Here is a 16647-nt window from a genome sequence, read left to right as displayed (position 1 = left end):
AGGAGAACCAATATACATAGGACGTAGCGAAAGTAAAATCCAATGGCAAGAATTTCATTGGTAAGGAAGACATAAGTACTGGAACCGAGACATGTTATTAGAAATCTTAGATTATCAGCCTTCGGCTGATCCCGCATTCATATAAGTTATGCTTTAATATAACTTATTCCAACTTATACCACTAACTTCTACAACACTCTTATTACTTGATAATCTACTAGATACTTCTTCGAAGGTGTACGTGAACACTTTCCTCAACTACCTTATTCTTATTGTTTATTGCATACATACACCGCTTGGCATAGGCCGTTCATATACAACCACTCCGTCCTGCTTCAAGGGAGCCACGCATCCCAGGCTTTCATCAGCTTGAGGGTGTTATCCCGGTAGTTCACCAGAATTACAAATCAAGAACTGACTTCACAACAACCAGTGGATCACCTATAACAAAGGGGCCTTGGTGCTACATTGCTACTTTCTCGGGCACGCGGTCAACCGCAATATAATTGCTGGGATCAAAGTCTGTCATCATTATCATCGCAAAGCCGGACCTATGATTTGAAGAGCGGCTTGCATACTACATATTGCCCTGACAGATGCATTACATATATCGACCGATCCGACCAAATGGCGCCTTTCTCTTTTACAGCTGCACCTGATGAACTGATTAACTTATGTCGAGTACCTGAACAACGGACTGTACTCCTCCATCGCACTCAGGTCTTCCGCCGTGTACGTCGCAAGAACTTCCGCTTCATCCATGCGGTCCTTCCGCATGTTATCTCTCTTGAGCAATGTCCAATGTATCGTAGCTGGAATCATAGCACCAAGAACGGTCGCCCCGACGGAGAAGCCGAAACCAAGGGGGTAATATGGAGCCTAATTGAAGTCGTCAGCTCATGCCCCTCCCGACTCTAATTGATACCCACCTGATTTGCAAGATAGATGTTCGAACCGATACTGCCACCACCGATACTTCCGAACAACATCAAGAACCCAATTGCGGCCGCTCGTTTACTTGGATTGGGTACGTTCTCACTGGTCCATGCACCTACGATCGGAGCTTGAGCAGAATAACCGGCAGCGGCGAGGAAAATAGCGAAATAGCTGACTCCGGTGAGGTGTGGGTGGTGAACGGTGATCCAGAGAATAATTATGCCGGTCAGACCCAGGGAATAAGCTGACATGATGGCGAAGTATCTTCTTCTGAATCGATCTGAGAGGATACCAATGGTGACGGTGACGACGGTGGCAAAGATGTAAGGAGGGGTCGTCAAGGCTTGAGCCTTGACGGCGGTATAACCCAAGTTCTTCACCATCGTTGGGAGAGTGTACGAGAGAGAGTACGTTGGGATGGATCCTCCCCACCAGAACAGCATCATCCTGCTTAAGAGTCAGCACTATCGGACTGTTGGTAAGATCTCACAGACTACTCACATGAAGTAGGTCTTTCTGTCCTTTGCGGCAGCGAGCACATCCTTCCATTGGAAGACGTAGGTCGGGGCGTGAGGACCGTTGGCGTATTTCGTCCTAAGTCTTGCGTACTTCGCTTCATCCGGTGTAAGCCAAGAGTTCTTCGTTCCAGCCTTGTACGTGTGAGGGAACGGCGGGAGCATGAAGTACGAAGCGAGACCGAAGAAAACCGTGATCAACCCTTCGATCTGTCTCAGAGTTAGCACTTGTCTGTTGAGGTGTATCATCGAAGACCCACCAAGAACAGCCATCGCCACGCTCTCCAACCATGCATGCCGTCCATGTTACCCACACCGTAGGCAATAACACCTCCGAAGGCTGTCATCGGGTCAGCAAGCGTAGCCAGTGACCGGATGACTTATTACTCACCCCCAGCAGCGGTGTTCGCACCGTAGAACAGGGCCATTCTCGTAGCCAACTCCTTTGGCTTGTACCACATACTGAGTAGGAGATATCCTCCTGGGTAGATACTAGCCTCGGCAGCACCCAGGAACAATCGGATAGCAACGAAGCCCCCGTAGCTTGATACGACACAAGTGAGAGTGGTAATCAATCCCCAAGTAGTCACCGCGATGGGGAACCATATTTTCGGTCCCAATCGTCGTAGACATACGTTACAGACCGGCTCGAAGAGACCATAAGTGAAGAAGAGGTACATCAGGGCTGGTCGAGCAATCTCATTAGCCAATGACTATACCTCTAGCTTCCATAAGACCCACCATAGTTGAACTGAGTAGCGGTCATGCCAATCTCTTCGAGGAACCCAAACAGTTTCGCATTACCGGCGTTCGCTTTATCGAGCGATGCGAGTAAGTAGAGCACTGACAAACTCGGTAGCAATCGGAAGTCCACTGCAGATGGAGAATTAGCACGGTATATGCCTGACCTATCCCCACTTACGCTTCCTCATGAGCTTTCGGTGAGGAGCACCATCCATCTGCTTCTCGAGGACGAGGAACTCTTCGTACTCTTCATTATGATGAGCTTCAGTCACGGCGAGTGCCTGAGCATCGGATGGATTGATCTTTTCCTCGGCGGAAGGTGACAAGGACATGATGTTGTGAGTTTGGTTGGATGAGGGGGTCGACGATTCATCCATTCATCGCGAAGATTATATACATATCTTCCGCACATGCCTTATCAAAAGGTGTAGTTTGCATCGCCCAATCAGGTCCTAGGAAATGTCAAGATAAGCTTCTTCGGGATCTTGAGCGGCCTATCCGCACTTACCTTATTTTGAAAAGCGCATAAGCCGAAGATACCGATGGGTGGTGCGTGAGATACAGGCAGAAACTGCTTGATCCAGTAAGGTCTTTTCACAAAGTCAGAAAATTGTTAGTAAAGTCAGGGAATTCATATTTTTGGTAATCACGTCTAGAAACGCGGATTATCAGTCAAGAAATATATCTAAAGAGTCAAAAAACATGACCTGGGCTACAGGCAGCTCGTAGAGCGGCTTATCCGATGATCCGCTGCCAATGCATGGAGAGCCTGCAGTCTACTCACAAAGCGATAAGTTCGGTATATATGTCCGCTGATAGTTACAGCTGAGTCTATTGACAAGATCCACTCGCACATACCTCACATCGCACAAAGTCAACACCTCATCATGCCCCTCATTCTGGATCAACCCAAAGTCGAGCAGACCCCTGTCAGCCTCAAAGACATCAACAAAGCTCGATTATCAAGACCAAAGAACGACGATGGCTCCCCTCTATACCCAGATTACATGCGTGAGTATCTGTTCCACAGATCGAACCCTAGCTCACTCCTTATCTAGCCTTTTACGATCCACTGGAAAAGGTAGAGGATCTCGGCGTGTTTGAGCATTTCGATCCAGGCCATCGAGCAGATCCCAGCTTCCCAAATCTCTTGGCCGGAGCTACAAAATTCGTGAGTGTGGACTGAACTGTACTCTGGATACAGCTGACGCATCTGCCTTTAGTTTGACCTCTCCCCACATGTAGGTACTGAAATACACGGCGTACAAGTATCCAAGCTTGATTCGAAAGGACTAGATGAGCTGGCCCTTCTCGGTGAGTCGTGCGGGTAATTTACTTGCTTAAGCTGACCTCTAAATCCCCCGCAGCCGCTCAACGAGGTGCTCTCGTTTTCAGAGACCAGGATTTTGGGGATCTCGGGTTTGAGAAGCAGAAGGAGATCGTTCGGTGAGTGCAGCTTCGGATGACATGATGAGGTCGCTGAGATTTCACAGCCACTTCGGTCCCTTGCACATCCACGGTTGGGCTCCTCACCCAGCCGCTGGTTCCGTGGAGCATATGATCATCTACGATCATAAAGAGTGAGTCGGTGACAATACATCGGGAGTCATCACGCTAATGATTCAATCAGTGATCTCCGAGTCCGACGATCGTGGGCAGGTAAATCACCCGTTCAGTGGCACACGGATCAATCGCCAGAACCTCAAACGCCTGGTACCACGTTCATCTGCATGTTGGAGTCCCCTTCCACGGCCGGAGGTGACACGCTAATCAGCTCGGTAAGTGCTTATGCACCTATCATAGGGCTGGGCTAAATCCTGTACAGTCCGTCCAAGCGTACTACTCCCTGTCACCCAAATTCCGAAAGAGACTCGAAGGGTTAACAGCTGTCCATTCGAATAACGACGGTGCTGCTGCCGAGCTGAAGAATGGTAAAGATGCTGTGATGAGAAGAGAAGTTCTGTCAACGGAACACCCAGTGGTAATCGTTCACCCGGTTACCAAGAAGAAAGCTCTTTGTGAGTATGATCCCTTTCTGAAAATCCATCCTGCTGACCCGTAGAACTAGATGTCAACCCGGTTTACACCAAGTACATTGTCGGGTTTGACAAAGAGGAGTCTGACTACCTTTTGAACTTCCTCTACAACCATATCGCCACTAGACAAGACTTCTCGTGCAGAGTCCGATATGAAGCTGGAACGGTCCTTGTCTGGGACCAGAGAGTAACCAATCACTCTCAGACTTTGGACTACCCCGTCGGTGATAGACGACATGCGTTTAGACTTACACCACTGGCGAACAAGCCGATCCCAGCGATGGTCGAAGAGGATGACGGGGAATGTGCTAGGGATGTACAAAGGATGCAATTGAATCTGTGTTAGCTTGAAAGATTGTCTTGTAGCTTTTTGTGATGCATTCTAAGAGGTGTAATTGGCGTTATCGCTGTTCGCAAGCATCTTTTATGGGTATGTTCAACAAGCAGACCATTTCTAACATACACACCTAACAGATAGCCACAAACGAGAACGTCAACATCGGAATCTTGACACATACAACATTGGCAGACATGAAGCACATGCACTAGTACCGATTGAATGCTTATTATGGAAACGACGACGGTATATGCATGATGTACGAACTTCTATTTGTTAAACGAGAATCTGTATCCTTCCCTCTGCAATCTTCTCTCGTATTCTAAGATATTGATGATAGCGGGATGGTTTATCAACAGTTTCTCAGCCTCGTCAACACTCATCTCAGGAAGAGGTCCCCTAGGCAAATGTCCATATCCGAAAAGATGTTGCAGCAGACGTTTCATTCCAGGGATCTATCCATGCAAGCACTTAGCGTCATTGACCGCTACATTATCATCAACACTCACATTCGCATTGGAGGCTGCCCAATCAGCTCTGCTGATCAACGCTTGCAGGTCTTGGGCTTCTCTCATCACCTCCGGAGCATGCAAGTCTGATCTGGTGCAATACTCCCAGAGCTTCATGCAGGTGAGCTATCGAGAAGTCCGAAAACAGGTCATTAGCTTATGGTACATGGATAGATCGATTGGTGCCACTTACAGGTGCAAAGTTTGGTACACCTGTGATTGTTCCAGAGGCTCCAGCGGCGATGGAGGGCAGCAGAAAATCGATAAAACCGTCAATCACAAGGAACCTGAAGTTTTGGATCAGCAAAGGAAGAGCGCTCGTGGTGATAGAGGTAGCATGCAGCCTACGGAGCACTTGGATCCTTTCTTGGGTACGTTTCCGTGAAGTCTTTGGAGTTGACAGTAGCCGCTATACGGGTCAACTTGCCAACAGCTCCACATCTATGGTATATCATGGTTAGTAGTTCAAAGTGCGACAAGGACTAATTCCAACCCACGTCAATTTGATACCGCATGTGTTTGGCGCTGACTTGGCAATATCCTCGACCAGATCGCTGGTCATATCGATCCCTCCCGTGACCCCAGGGAAGTTGTAGAGCATCCTGCGTCCCATTCTCAGCACCGCAACGTATGAGCAGCCAAGTCCCACTTACACAGGAATAGGCGATGCTTCCGATACGTCTACAAAGAATTTCTTGATCGCCTCTGGCTTCTTGATCAAACCACCAGCGTAGTAACCACCAGTGATCAGTATCGCGTGGTCGGCTCCAGCCTCGGCAAGTCTGGGAATGAAGTTAGTGGTGATCTTTTCATGAGCTTCTTACACTCACCTCCTTGCTAGGACATTGGTCTCCCTGGTACTGGCGGCTCCTATTCCAGCTAGTATAGGCACATCTTCCATCTCATTTTCATCCAGTGCCTCACGAGCAGTCTTTACAAGCTCAACTCTCTCATCTGGCGATAAATGAACCGCCTCGCCCATGGATCCGCATACGACGGGGAGTATACCAGCTTTAGCGGTGTCTATTCGGTTTCAGATATCAGTCACGCCTCGCCCACGAGATATGAGACAACTACACTTACAGACCACATGACTGGTGAATGACTTCAAGTCAAGGTCTTCATGGTCGTCGAAAAAGGTGGGCAAGGGGACGTAGATGCCTTTCCGCAGTGGTCTGACCATGGTTCTGCTGGGGGAAGAATGCTGGGGTAGAGGATCTACAAGATGTATCATACGATATCGAAAGTTGCAGACAAGAGGGCATTGTTTGGATTCTACTAGGCTGAAAGACCATGCCAAAGAAGCTCGGGACGACACCACAGCTCATCGCCTGGGAAACAACAATAATGATTGGTCGATGGTTCTCAGCAAGTAACGAGCGGGTGAAGCGGGTAGACAATAACGAAGCGGAAAGCGAAGAGGATAAGCCGCTTCACCTCCACATGAAACTTCGGCGACGAGCGGTCCGTTATCTACGTAACATTGCCAGGTCTGATGATTTGAACGCGTTGAATTTGCTCATCTCGTTGTCTGGTCCCCTTGCAAGTAGATCTATCCGTTGTGTACACGATGCAGACAAATTCTGAGGAGTACGGGCCAAGAGATCTGGTGGGATATGGCTTCAACCCTCCCAATCCCGAATGGCCAGGTGGCGCCAAGATTGCTATTAGTCTGGTAAGTGCGTGGTGCTAGTCTCAGGCTGACATGATATACAGGTGCTCAACTACGAAGAAGGCAGTGAGCATACCTTAGTGAATGGCGATGAAGTGTCAGAGACCTTGGCTAGTGGTGAGTCGATCGACGCATAGTAGACACTCCTGCTGATGATACAATTCCGCAGAGCTCGGGCCAGGGGTCACACCACACGTCAATCAGCGAGATGTCAATATGGAGTCCCTTTACGAGGTATGTCTAGTGCTACTCACAGGGAGAAAACTCAGATTGACCACTTGTCTTCCCCAGTACGGCTCTCGAGCTGGTGTATGGCGGATTCTGCGATTATTTCAAGAGAGATCCGTCACATGTACCGCCTACGCCGTAGGTCAGGCTTTAGAGATGAATCCGGAAGTGGGGCAGGTATTGAAGGAGCATGGTCACGAGTTTGCATCCCATGGCTGGAGATGGATCGATCGATCCAAGTGGACTGTTGAGGAGGAGGAGGAGAATGTGAGGAAGACGATCAGAGGTAGGTTCGGCGTATGAGGAGATGAGCATAGCTGATAGTCACTGCAGCGATAGGCAAAGCCTCGGGTGCGCCTCCTAAAGGATGGTATTATGGTATGGTTGGATCCAAAGCCAGTCCTAGATCTCGAGCTCTAGTAGCTAAAGTCTTCAGAGAAGAAGGGATCCCTTTGGAGTATTGGTGTGATGACTATAGCGACGATTTGCCCTACTGGTGAGTGGAAGAGTCTCTGCTCCGAGACATCATTGACGTCGCACATAGGATTCCCATGCCAGGAGGTCAAAAGGAGGAGGGGCTTCTGGTGATTCCATATGTGAGTTGCATTGTAATCGATAGTAGACGGATACATGCTCAAAGGACGATCAGACTCTCGACACGAATGACTACAAAAACGCTACATATCAACCATTCACCACCTCTGACGATTTCTACACCTACTTGAAGGACGCGTTTGATGAACTGTACAGAGAAGGAACAAAGGGCTCTCCCAAGATGCTTTCCATAGGTTTACACTGTCGTATCGTTGGTAGACCAGCCAGGATAGCGGGGTTGCGAAAGTTTATAGAGTATGCGCAGTCTAAGCAGGGGGTATGGTTCGCAAGGAGGGATGAGATCGCTCGGCACTGGAAGGGCAAGTTTCCATACGATCCGAAGTGAACAGCGGGATCCGTTTTCGGTAGCACATGCACAGGAGCCTTATCTGTGAATGAGCGTAAATTTGCAGTGAAGAACGCGTCTGCTTCTCGAGAGATGTTATTGGTCCATTGGGCTGACACCCCCTTATCGCGCTTATGCTAATTATCTGAAATTGAGGGAAAGCCGTTATCTTAACAATTCGTACTTCCATCCCATTCAATCTCATCATGTCTAGCTGCAATGACAGAGCCTGCGTCGTATAATCACCCCCCACCCCCCACCCCGCCTGACGCCCCACCTCGATTACGCATTGCTTCGCCGCGGCTCAGCCGCCGTACACCCAGAGCCTGTGTTCAATGTCGCAGGAGGAAACAGCGGTGCGATGGTGTATCAGTCCCTTGCCGGCGTTGTGAAAGGGTAGGCAAAGAATGCAGCTTCTTGACTGATGGATCTGGGTCAGTCGTGCCTCGCAGTAGGCCAAGTGACAGAGGAGACTCCCATGATGACCACGAAAGAGACATGCAGAGGATGAAAAGTGACGTTGTAGCTCTGCAGAAGCGGTGAGTTGTGGTTCCTCCAGCTAGGAGTATTGCTGATCCATGAGTATAGGATGCAAGAAGCCTTGCGCCGGATTGGAGAGCTAGAGAGTGCTTCTACATATCAGATGTCAGTGCAGAGGACCGGTGTCAGTGCAGCAGACAGACGACCTTCTCTCATAAAGTGAGCTCCTTGTTGGTCCGATTTAACCTGTGTACCTAATCACTATCGCGACCAGTAACGCACCGTCAAATGATACTTCCATTCTCAATCTGCCTGATCTCCATCCTGTAACCGTTCAACAAAGCTTCTCACCTCACACCACCCACGCCTCGACAATCGCCGGCACCATTAAGAATGGCACATTCTCTTCAGCTCCTATCCAAACACTACGTGGTCTTCTCGCCAGACCACCTGGTGACAATACCGATACAACTCTGTCATACCCATCCCGCAATCGTGAAGTCCAGAGCACTAGTACCCATGACGGCTCCCAACGGAATGACCCAATTTCAAGAGGACTATTGTCGACTGACGAAGCTCAGAGGTTGTTTGACATGTACGCGACTTTTCTGCCGAGATAACACCTGCAGGCCCGCTAACAAACGTCTTTAGATTCTTCGAAGCCTGTCACGAACTTGCGCCGTGCTCTTGGATAGCCGGCCAGAGGGATGCTGAGAAGACAAGGGAGAAGAGCTCCTTCTTGTTCACCTCCATTTGTCTGATCGGAGCTCGGTACTGGGATATTGATGATCCGTAAGAGTTTCTGTCTCCTTGCTTAGTCAAGACTGACGTCCTGACGTCCTCTTAGAATCCGATCTACACACAATTGGCTACATCCTCGGTACCCATCCCTAGTATCACTCTTCGACGAACACATACAACTCCTTCTTCTCCACCCCAGTTCAAGGGACTTCACTCCTGAAGTCGTTCAGTCCCTTCTGCTGTCCATACAATGGCCTGCTGTCGACATCGATGTGTCCTCCACCTCAACTTGCACGTCCACACCAAAAAGCCGGTTCACAGACTCGTACGCTTGGCTGATGATTGGCCTAGCGACCCGCTTTGCTAAGTACATCGCTCTCGAAGAGGTGACTCACGTGGACTTTGGGGATCCCCGCCTGGATGAGGAGAAGCTGCAAAAGATGAGGGTGTGGCTCAATCTGATTTCCGTTGATAGGCAGTGAGTGCAGTCTATGTCTGTGTGGCAATCCTTGGCTCACAGATATCCTAGTCTGACACTCACAGCGGGTCTCCCAGCGACACTGGTTGCCCCACCAACATCCGTACTTCGCGCCTTCGGATCCCACCCTAAAGCCCAGTCGGGGGATCTGAAATTAGCTGGACTAGCAGAACTCGTAGCGATTGTTCATCGCGCCTCGATCTCTTGCGGCGATGTAAGTTTGAAGAAACTAGATAGCATCACCTTGAGCGTAGCAAATGCGGAACTGGACAGCTGGGAGAGGGAATGGAATGCTATATTCAGTGGTAGCGGTGGTGAGTCATGTGTCACTCTTTCACGAAGCCAAACACTAATTGTCTACTCCAGCCGATCCCACCTTCAAACAGCAGATGCCATTCACAGCACTGAGATGGTATCGACTAGCTCTCAATGCCCTACCAATAGGTGTCGAACTAGGTGATATCGAGAAAGGCACGATGTCACCTACACCAGCTGCACTCAAGGCAGGAGTGGACGCTGCATTCAGGCTCTTATGGCAGTGAGTGATGGATCTATCAAGCTGAATTTGGCGATCACTAATAGTCGTACCCGTAGATACTCTACAGACGCCGTAGGAGAGCGCCCTGAGAGGCTGGCAGCTATGGTTGATGGCTCAAAGTATACGATGAACTTCACTGCGCTGTAAGTTGAGTTCTGCGCTGGGTGATTCCGCTGACATCCCATCAGCTCCTCCTTCATGTTCGCTGTGGACTCCTACTGGATCACTCATGCTTACGCGGCAGTGTTTTTGGTTCTGGTATATGACCGAGGATGCATCGATGGTCAGTGAGCACTCCAACACTCTGATATCTTCCTTATTAACTACCTTGATAGCCAATCTTAACGCCTACTCATTCACTCAATCCGGCCCACCTCCTCCGGTTCCAGACTCATCCCCCCTTTATCGAATAATCTCTTTCGCTGCATCTTTATTCGACGGAATTTGCCAAGGAGCTGCTCACCATCCATCAATGCAGTATCGCTCGATCGTAGCAAACGCCCTTAATACCCTCGAGCAGTACCAGCTAGCCAGGGAGGAGAGCTCCATGGTACCAGTGGCGGATGGGATTGACGAGATGCTGAATGCGTTGTTTGATCCTGGACAGGACTGGGCTTTCTTGAGAGATATGGGGTATTCGCAATGACAAGGATTTGTATGTCAATTTTTGCTTCCGACAAGGTGCAACCTATGCAGGGAGATGTTCTCCACGCCATACGAGTATGGAAAAAAAGGCTTGCTCCGGATCGTACCTGACCTCAATTGCAACCGCTGCTAGCGTTTCGGGATGCCACCCTGTTCTTGCTGCATAATTTCCTTCTGCTCCACCAGCACGCCATGTATGTGCATGAATGCAGGAATCCCAACATTTCCTCGGATACAACGCTCCCTCTTCCTGACACCTTCGCAAGGAACAACGCTAAAATCTGACCAATCGGCCGAGATAAGCGAAACTAGCCATGAACCATGTGCAGATATCTCGATTGATGAACAGGCTAAAGTTTTATCTGATAAATTGGCTCTGCGATTCCTTACACATCTATTTCTGAAAGGTCTCTTGGCACAAGTAGTCTCGTTCCGTGCCTCTTCATTTTTGGTCCGATGGGTAATTTTTATGTAAAAATTCTTGTTGGGGGAAAGGTATAAGTAGGTGATTGGGATGAGCGTTCACTTGAACATGCTTCAACCTAAACCACAATGACTCAACACACATTCACACAAGACGGAAGGAGTGGCTCTTCTCACCATGGTACCGACGAGGAGAAAAAGCTGCCCGACGACAGCCTGGCTCAAGGCCAGCTCGATACGGAGAAAATGAGGCTTCAACAGATTGGTGTAACTCGTATTGAAGCACTGTGGAGACATTTTGGAAACAATAGGACCGTCCTTTCTTTATTGGGTATTGCTCTGTTCCGTGAGTACGTGTATGCCTCTGGGAACCACTCCCGTGCTCACACCCACATAGTGGTCTGCTGTGTCTTCTCGCTCGACTCCAGTACCACCTACACCTATGAGACCTTTGGCGCGTCGTATTACGAAGACCATGCCAGGTTGCTAGGTGTCATTTCCACAGTCGAAACAATCATCAACGCTGTATCAAAGCCTTTCATCGCGAAGCTTGCCGATGTTACCTCTAGGCAAACTTCCTACTTGTTCCTCCTCGTGCTATACCTCGTCGGATATATCATCATCGCCGCTTCAAACAGTGGCAACGCCTTCGCAGCCGGTCGAGTCATCTCCACCATTGGTTCAGCCGGTCTCGATCTGGTCACAGATATCATCGTGGCGGATCTGACTCCGCTCGAATGGAGAGGTTTCTTTGGTGCTTTGACTAGTCTACCATTCATCTGGTTCGCATGGATCAGTGGGAATATATCCGAACCTATTCTGTCCAACAGTCTCAGCGGGTTTAGGTGGGGCTTCGGGATGTTCTGTATCATGTGAGTGCAGCGCGGGGCAGAACGAATTGGTTGCTGATCGGAGATACCCGTAGAGCCCCCGCATGCGTCCTTCCAGTCGTCGTTTTACTCTACTGGGCTGATCGTCGAGCGAAGAAGAATGGGGAGCTTCGAGTCGCCGAGTCTCCGTTCGAAAGACGATGGAGAGAAGAACACCCCGGCGAGGCAAAGCCCAATTTATACCATCATCTGGTCTTTTGGGCTGGGGAAGTCGATGCGATCGGGTGAGTACGACGTGGGGAAAAATGTGTCGGATACTAACAACACCTCGTAGCCTCCTTCTAGTAGGATTCGCATGGACTCTTCTGCTCCTTCCCTTCAGCTTAGCACCCAAGGCCAAGGGAAAGTGGACAAATCGTGAGTCCACTAGATCGAATCCTCGCTGACATATTCCAGCCTCCATGATCGCAATGCTCACCATCGGAGCCATCCTCCTCATCGTCTTCTTCGTCTACGAATGGAGATATGCAAGATCACCCATGATGACGCGTTCGCTCCTGACCAATCGTACTTTTCTCCTATGTGCAGGTATCGACTTCATCGCTTTCTTGGCCTCCAACATGCGAAGTCTCTACTGGAGTAGTTATGTCTACGTGATCACAGACTGGTCCATAGGAAGTGAGTTGGGTTCATTTAGATGCAATTGCTGACCTGCCTTAGATTGGAACAGATACTCTAACGCCGAGACTGTCGCTCTGACCGTATTTGGTGAGTTTTTCCTTTGGACCCATCTGCCCAACCGCTGATTCATCCCAGCTTTGCTATGTGGCCTGCTCATCCGATGGACCCATCGATACAAGGGATATCAGATCGTCGGTCTGGCCGTCCGGATTATCGGAATGGGTCTGGTCGTACTCGCTGGTAGCAGAGATACCGTCAACAATGCTGTCTTCGCCTTCATCCCTGTGCTTATCGGATTCGGCTCTTGGATGACTGTCGGAGTGAGAGTAGCCTCTCAAGGCTCAGTACCACATCAGGATCTTGGTCAGGTGATGGCCAACTTGGCCCTTTGGACCCGTATTGGCGGGGCTATAGGAAGTGCCATTGCAAGTTCGACCTGGCAAACTCATATGCAAGCGAATATGAGGAAGTTTGGCGTACCTTCACAAGACATCTCATCGCTGTATGCCAGTATCAAAACGGCCAAGACCAAATATGCTTATGGATCACCAGAGAGACTGGCCGTGGTAAGAGGTGAGTAACAAGATGTAACGAGTGATTGCTCACAACGTGCACCAGCATACAACACAACTACTCGACCACTTTACATCGCGGGTGCATGCACTTACGGAGTGTCTTTGCTATGCACCATACTCATGCCCAATTTCTATATTGGTAAAACCCACAATACTGTAGAAAAGACCGACATAGCCGGACGGGTCATCGAAGATGACAAACCGGTGACACACGCCGAGAGAGAGGCGTACAGGAAAGAGACAGAGCAGCTTAATGGTAAGAGAACGTTAGTGCAACGTGTCAAAGGTTTGTTTGTCGGATCGGAGTAGTTGCGATGGCATGTACTGCATACAGTTCATATGTCTCCTCTTGGCATAGCTATGCATGATTGCTCTTCAAAAGGTCAAGCCATGTTGTTTGGTTCTGGAAAACAAGTTGATTGCTAATCAAGATAAATCTCCGACACTGCTTAATAAGCTTGACGACCTCACCCTTACTAAGCGTCGCAGGCCCAAAATGTATATATGTTCACCGCGAACGATCTTCACCATGTAGACCTTCCCCATACACGATGTCCAAGATAGCTCTCATACTTGGTTGCGGTAAAGGCATCGGCACCACCATCGCCGACAGCTTCCACTCTGCAGGCTACAACGTCGCCTCAGTGTCGCGTACTCCTCACACCTTTCCGACACAAGACCGCGTGCATCTCGTAGCAGACTTTGCGATTCCGGATTCGATAGAACCGTTGTTTGATCAGGTAGAGAAGCGATGGGGCAAAGCACCAGACGTTGTGGTGTACAATGGTGAGTGCGGAACGGTACAAAGCACCCACTGACCCCTTCTCAGCATACGCCAACGTGCTGACGCGAAACGATCCGTTGAGTGCTTCCAGCAAGGACTTCATCGCTGCATTCAATATCAACACAACATCTCCTTACTCAGCCGCCTTCATCGCCCATGAACGTAACAACAATGTCAGATATATTTACACGGGGAACGCCTTGAACAATCTCGTCGATCCGAATATAACAATCTTGGGAGTAGGGAAATCTGCCTCGGCTCATTGGATTCAAGCTGCGGCCAAGGCAAAGGGATTAAGACCGGCTCAGTAAGTGGGACTCTTCCTCATCCATGATTGTGCTAATACACCCGCAGATTCTACTACTGCGACCAGAGAAAACCCGATGGATCTCCATGTTACACTGGATTGAGGGGGGATGCCCATGCCGAGCTCTATCTGAAATTGGCCGAGTCCAAGGAACAAGGAGAACCCAATATCGTGTTCAGAGCGTAGCAACACAACGTTATGTATCGTACAACATGTCAGAACACCAGTATACCCGAGTTTGTGACCAAACGCCAAGAAGGATCCACCGCTCCGTCATCTCTAAGCCGGTATAGCTGTACAAGATCAGCAAACATGCCTATGAGCAACAACCCACCTTATCTAGCATCGACGCTGCCTCATCCACGTCATAAGCATAATCCGCAGTCGATCTCAACCGAGTGATCACCCCTCTAGCTACCTCTCTCTTCGGTTGATCTTGCAGCACGGATCCTATGATATGTCAGCGATATTATTGCCTTAGGGTACTCACCAGCTATAATCGCAGCCAGCAGCAGTCCCACCCCATGGTCTAGCTCCTTGCCCTCTTGAAACGCTGCCATCGCTGCCCAGGCTGCTTCCTGAACTTCTTCGTCGCAATGCGGCATTTTCAGCAGATCCACATACACCACAACCTTGAGCATGTTCACCAAGACCCGGTTGCCAAACATCACACGCAGATTCCCCTCCGTCTGCTGAGAGAAACTGGCCTGCCACATGCTCAGCTCCTGCAGTATGTTCTGAATCTTTGTGCTATGCGCTTCTAGGTAGCTCTGGTCAAGGATAGACTCAAGCATTGATTTCTCGTGGACTAGCATATTGACCCGGTTTGCCTGGACGTCAGCTTTGTCTGTCAACTTCGCACTCACCACTTCAACCACCGCCCTATCCACTCCATACGAGTTATGCACTGTATCTGCATCTTCGGAAACGTAATCGTACCTATATCCCATTTCAGTCATATCCTGACCATAGTCTTGACTCACCACCACAGGGCAAATGGCTCCTTCATGAGACTCGGTCCCGCTCCAGTGGCCAGACACTGGCACACATCGACCACCACGAAGTTCTCCAACAACAATCTAATCCTTGTCACTTCTGCTGTCGATATATCCCTTGCCTCGTCCAACATCTTCGATGGCCCACCTCGTAGCCCTATCAATCCGCATGCCGTGTCAAACGCCTGCTTCCATAGTCTCCCCGCGTTCAGGCACTGAGCTATGATTATCGCCAGACAGCTGGTGAGAAGCAGATTTGACATTTCCGTAGTCAACCCCTCTCCACTGGCTCTAAATGCTACGGCTGTTTGGCATATACTAAGCGATGTGGTGGAAAAGTGATCGCTGATGGCTCTCTGGGCAGTCTGAGATGCACTGAAGGAATTGAGGATCTCTGTGTTGGACAGCGATAGCACGTCCCAGCGGATTGGTGGGTATTTATCCAAATACTTCTTCTCCTGCTGCGCGATGAGAGACGATTTGTGACCCGCAGCAATGGATATTAGGGAGAGTAAGAGCGCATCGGACTCCAGCGAAAAGCCACGGGAATGCTGGAGACATCTGGCGAGATGGAGAAATTGGATGGGTTCGTTTTGAACAGGTACAGAATACATAACGACGTTGCCTGGCGGATTAGCGAGAGGCTAACGGGTGGTCAACTCACCAAAACATAACAAATGGCGCATCTGTAAGATGTCAGCAATGGACTACCCTGGACAAACTCACCAGATCCCTCTCTTGCGAGTCAGGGAATGCCAGCGTCAAGTAATCACTGGGTGTGAGGAAGAACGGCATCGTTGCATTGCTGTTGACCAATGTGTCAGGCTGCTCCTGCCGCACAAGCGCTTCCACAGGCTCTTCTACAGGTCTTTTCCTTTTCTGGCTTTTCGGAGTGGGCTTGGGAGGGTAGACACACTAGATATAAGCTTCATATCTCTGTTATATTGTACTCACCTCCTTCGATACATTCCGGCACCGCTTGCATACCGGTTTCTCTTCATCACATCTGGGTGAACGTGAGCTTTGTCCGCTTCGGGAGCAGCTCACTCACTTGTGTTTGCCTTTTCTACACCGCAGGCAGCCTAAGCATGGATACGTCAATGATCAATTCCCTTGCTCTGCCAGTATCACCCACCTGTCCTACTCCTGGTGAATTTCGGCTTATATGGATCCTCCATCGTGCATGTCTACGTGATGATGCAAACGAAAACAATGGTTAAACATCCTTGGACCCGGAGGAGAAGGCACAAAAT

General features: G+C 49.5%; 8 protein-coding genes across 8 annotated transcripts; 5 read left to right on the top strand and 3 right to left on the bottom strand.

Annotated features, from left to right (window-relative positions):
- Positions 1-672: 672 nt before the first annotated feature.
- V865_004694 (uncharacterized protein) lies at positions 673-2527 on the bottom strand (the record flags this gene model as incomplete). Its single annotated transcript, XM_066228471.1, has 7 exons — positions 673-879; positions 930-1383; positions 1438-1661; positions 1712-1791; positions 1843-2136; positions 2193-2324; positions 2374-2527. The coding sequence occupies 7 exons, from the start codon at positions 2525-2527 to the stop codon at positions 673-675; spliced, it is 1545 nt and encodes a 514-aa protein (XP_066084568.1).
- A 555-nt stretch (positions 2528-3082) lies between these two features.
- On the top strand, positions 3083-4577 carry V865_004693 (uncharacterized protein; the record flags this gene model as incomplete). Its single annotated transcript, XM_066228470.1, has 8 exons — positions 3083-3206; positions 3254-3366; positions 3419-3509; positions 3563-3641; positions 3689-3775; positions 3826-3973; positions 4021-4213; positions 4264-4577. 8 exons carry the CDS (start codon positions 3083-3085, stop codon positions 4575-4577), a joined length of 1149 nt encoding a protein of 382 aa, XP_066084567.1.
- Positions 4578-4837: 260 nt separating this feature from the next.
- V865_004692 (uncharacterized protein) lies at positions 4838-6260 on the bottom strand (the record flags this gene model as incomplete). Its single annotated transcript, XM_066228469.1, has 8 exons — positions 4838-5023; positions 5078-5203; positions 5271-5364; positions 5426-5518; positions 5575-5679; positions 5731-5859; positions 5908-6100; positions 6161-6260. 8 exons carry the CDS (start codon positions 6258-6260, stop codon positions 4838-4840), a joined length of 1026 nt encoding a protein of 341 aa, XP_066084566.1.
- A 387-nt stretch (positions 6261-6647) lies between these two features.
- V865_004691 (uncharacterized protein) lies at positions 6648-7917 on the top strand (the record flags this gene model as incomplete). Its single annotated transcript, XM_066228468.1, has 7 exons — positions 6648-6756; positions 6813-6866; positions 6919-6983; positions 7041-7263; positions 7311-7473; positions 7522-7573; positions 7627-7917. 7 exons carry the CDS (start codon positions 6648-6650, stop codon positions 7915-7917), a joined length of 957 nt encoding a protein of 318 aa, XP_066084565.1.
- Positions 7918-8415: 498 nt separating this feature from the next.
- On the top strand, positions 8416-10800 carry V865_004690 (uncharacterized protein; the record flags this gene model as incomplete). The annotated part of the gene is made up of 10 exons (XM_066228467.1): positions 8416-8456; positions 8506-8616; positions 8672-8992; positions 9049-9168; positions 9245-9616; positions 9659-9930; positions 9983-10154; positions 10211-10297; positions 10343-10437; positions 10490-10800. The coding sequence occupies 10 exons, from the start codon at positions 8416-8418 to the stop codon at positions 10798-10800; spliced, it is 1902 nt and encodes a 633-aa protein (XP_066084564.1).
- A 551-nt stretch (positions 10801-11351) lies between these two features.
- V865_004689 (uncharacterized protein) lies at positions 11352-13617 on the top strand (the record flags this gene model as incomplete). Its single annotated transcript, XM_066228466.1, has 8 exons — positions 11352-11568; positions 11620-12094; positions 12148-12336; positions 12387-12469; positions 12641-12730; positions 12773-12820; positions 12869-13306; positions 13352-13617. 8 exons carry the CDS (start codon positions 11352-11354, stop codon positions 13615-13617), a joined length of 1806 nt encoding a protein of 601 aa, XP_066084563.1.
- Positions 13618-13859: 242 nt separating this feature from the next.
- On the top strand, positions 13860-14585 carry V865_004688 (uncharacterized protein; the record flags this gene model as incomplete). The annotated part of the gene is made up of 3 exons (XM_066228465.1): positions 13860-14094; positions 14138-14399; positions 14447-14585. 3 exons carry the CDS (start codon positions 13860-13862, stop codon positions 14583-14585), a joined length of 636 nt encoding a protein of 211 aa, XP_066084562.1.
- A 29-nt stretch (positions 14586-14614) lies between these two features.
- Positions 14615-16189, bottom strand: V865_004687 (uncharacterized protein; the record flags this gene model as incomplete). The annotated part of the gene is made up of 5 exons (XM_066228464.1): positions 14615-14715; positions 14890-15106; positions 15266-15338; positions 15383-16038; positions 16121-16189. 5 exons carry the CDS (start codon positions 16187-16189, stop codon positions 14615-14617), a joined length of 1116 nt encoding a protein of 371 aa, XP_066084561.1.
- Positions 16190-16647: the final 458 nt, after the last annotated feature.

Source organism: Kwoniella europaea, chromosome 1, assembly GCF_036810445.1.
Source record: "Kwoniella europaea PYCC6329 chromosome 1, complete sequence".
Classification (NCBI taxonomy): Eukaryota; Fungi; Basidiomycota; class Tremellomycetes; order Tremellales; family Cryptococcaceae; genus Kwoniella; species Kwoniella europaea.
Note: the sequence above shows the minus strand (reverse complement) of the source record. Positions and strands in the feature narration are given on the sequence as shown.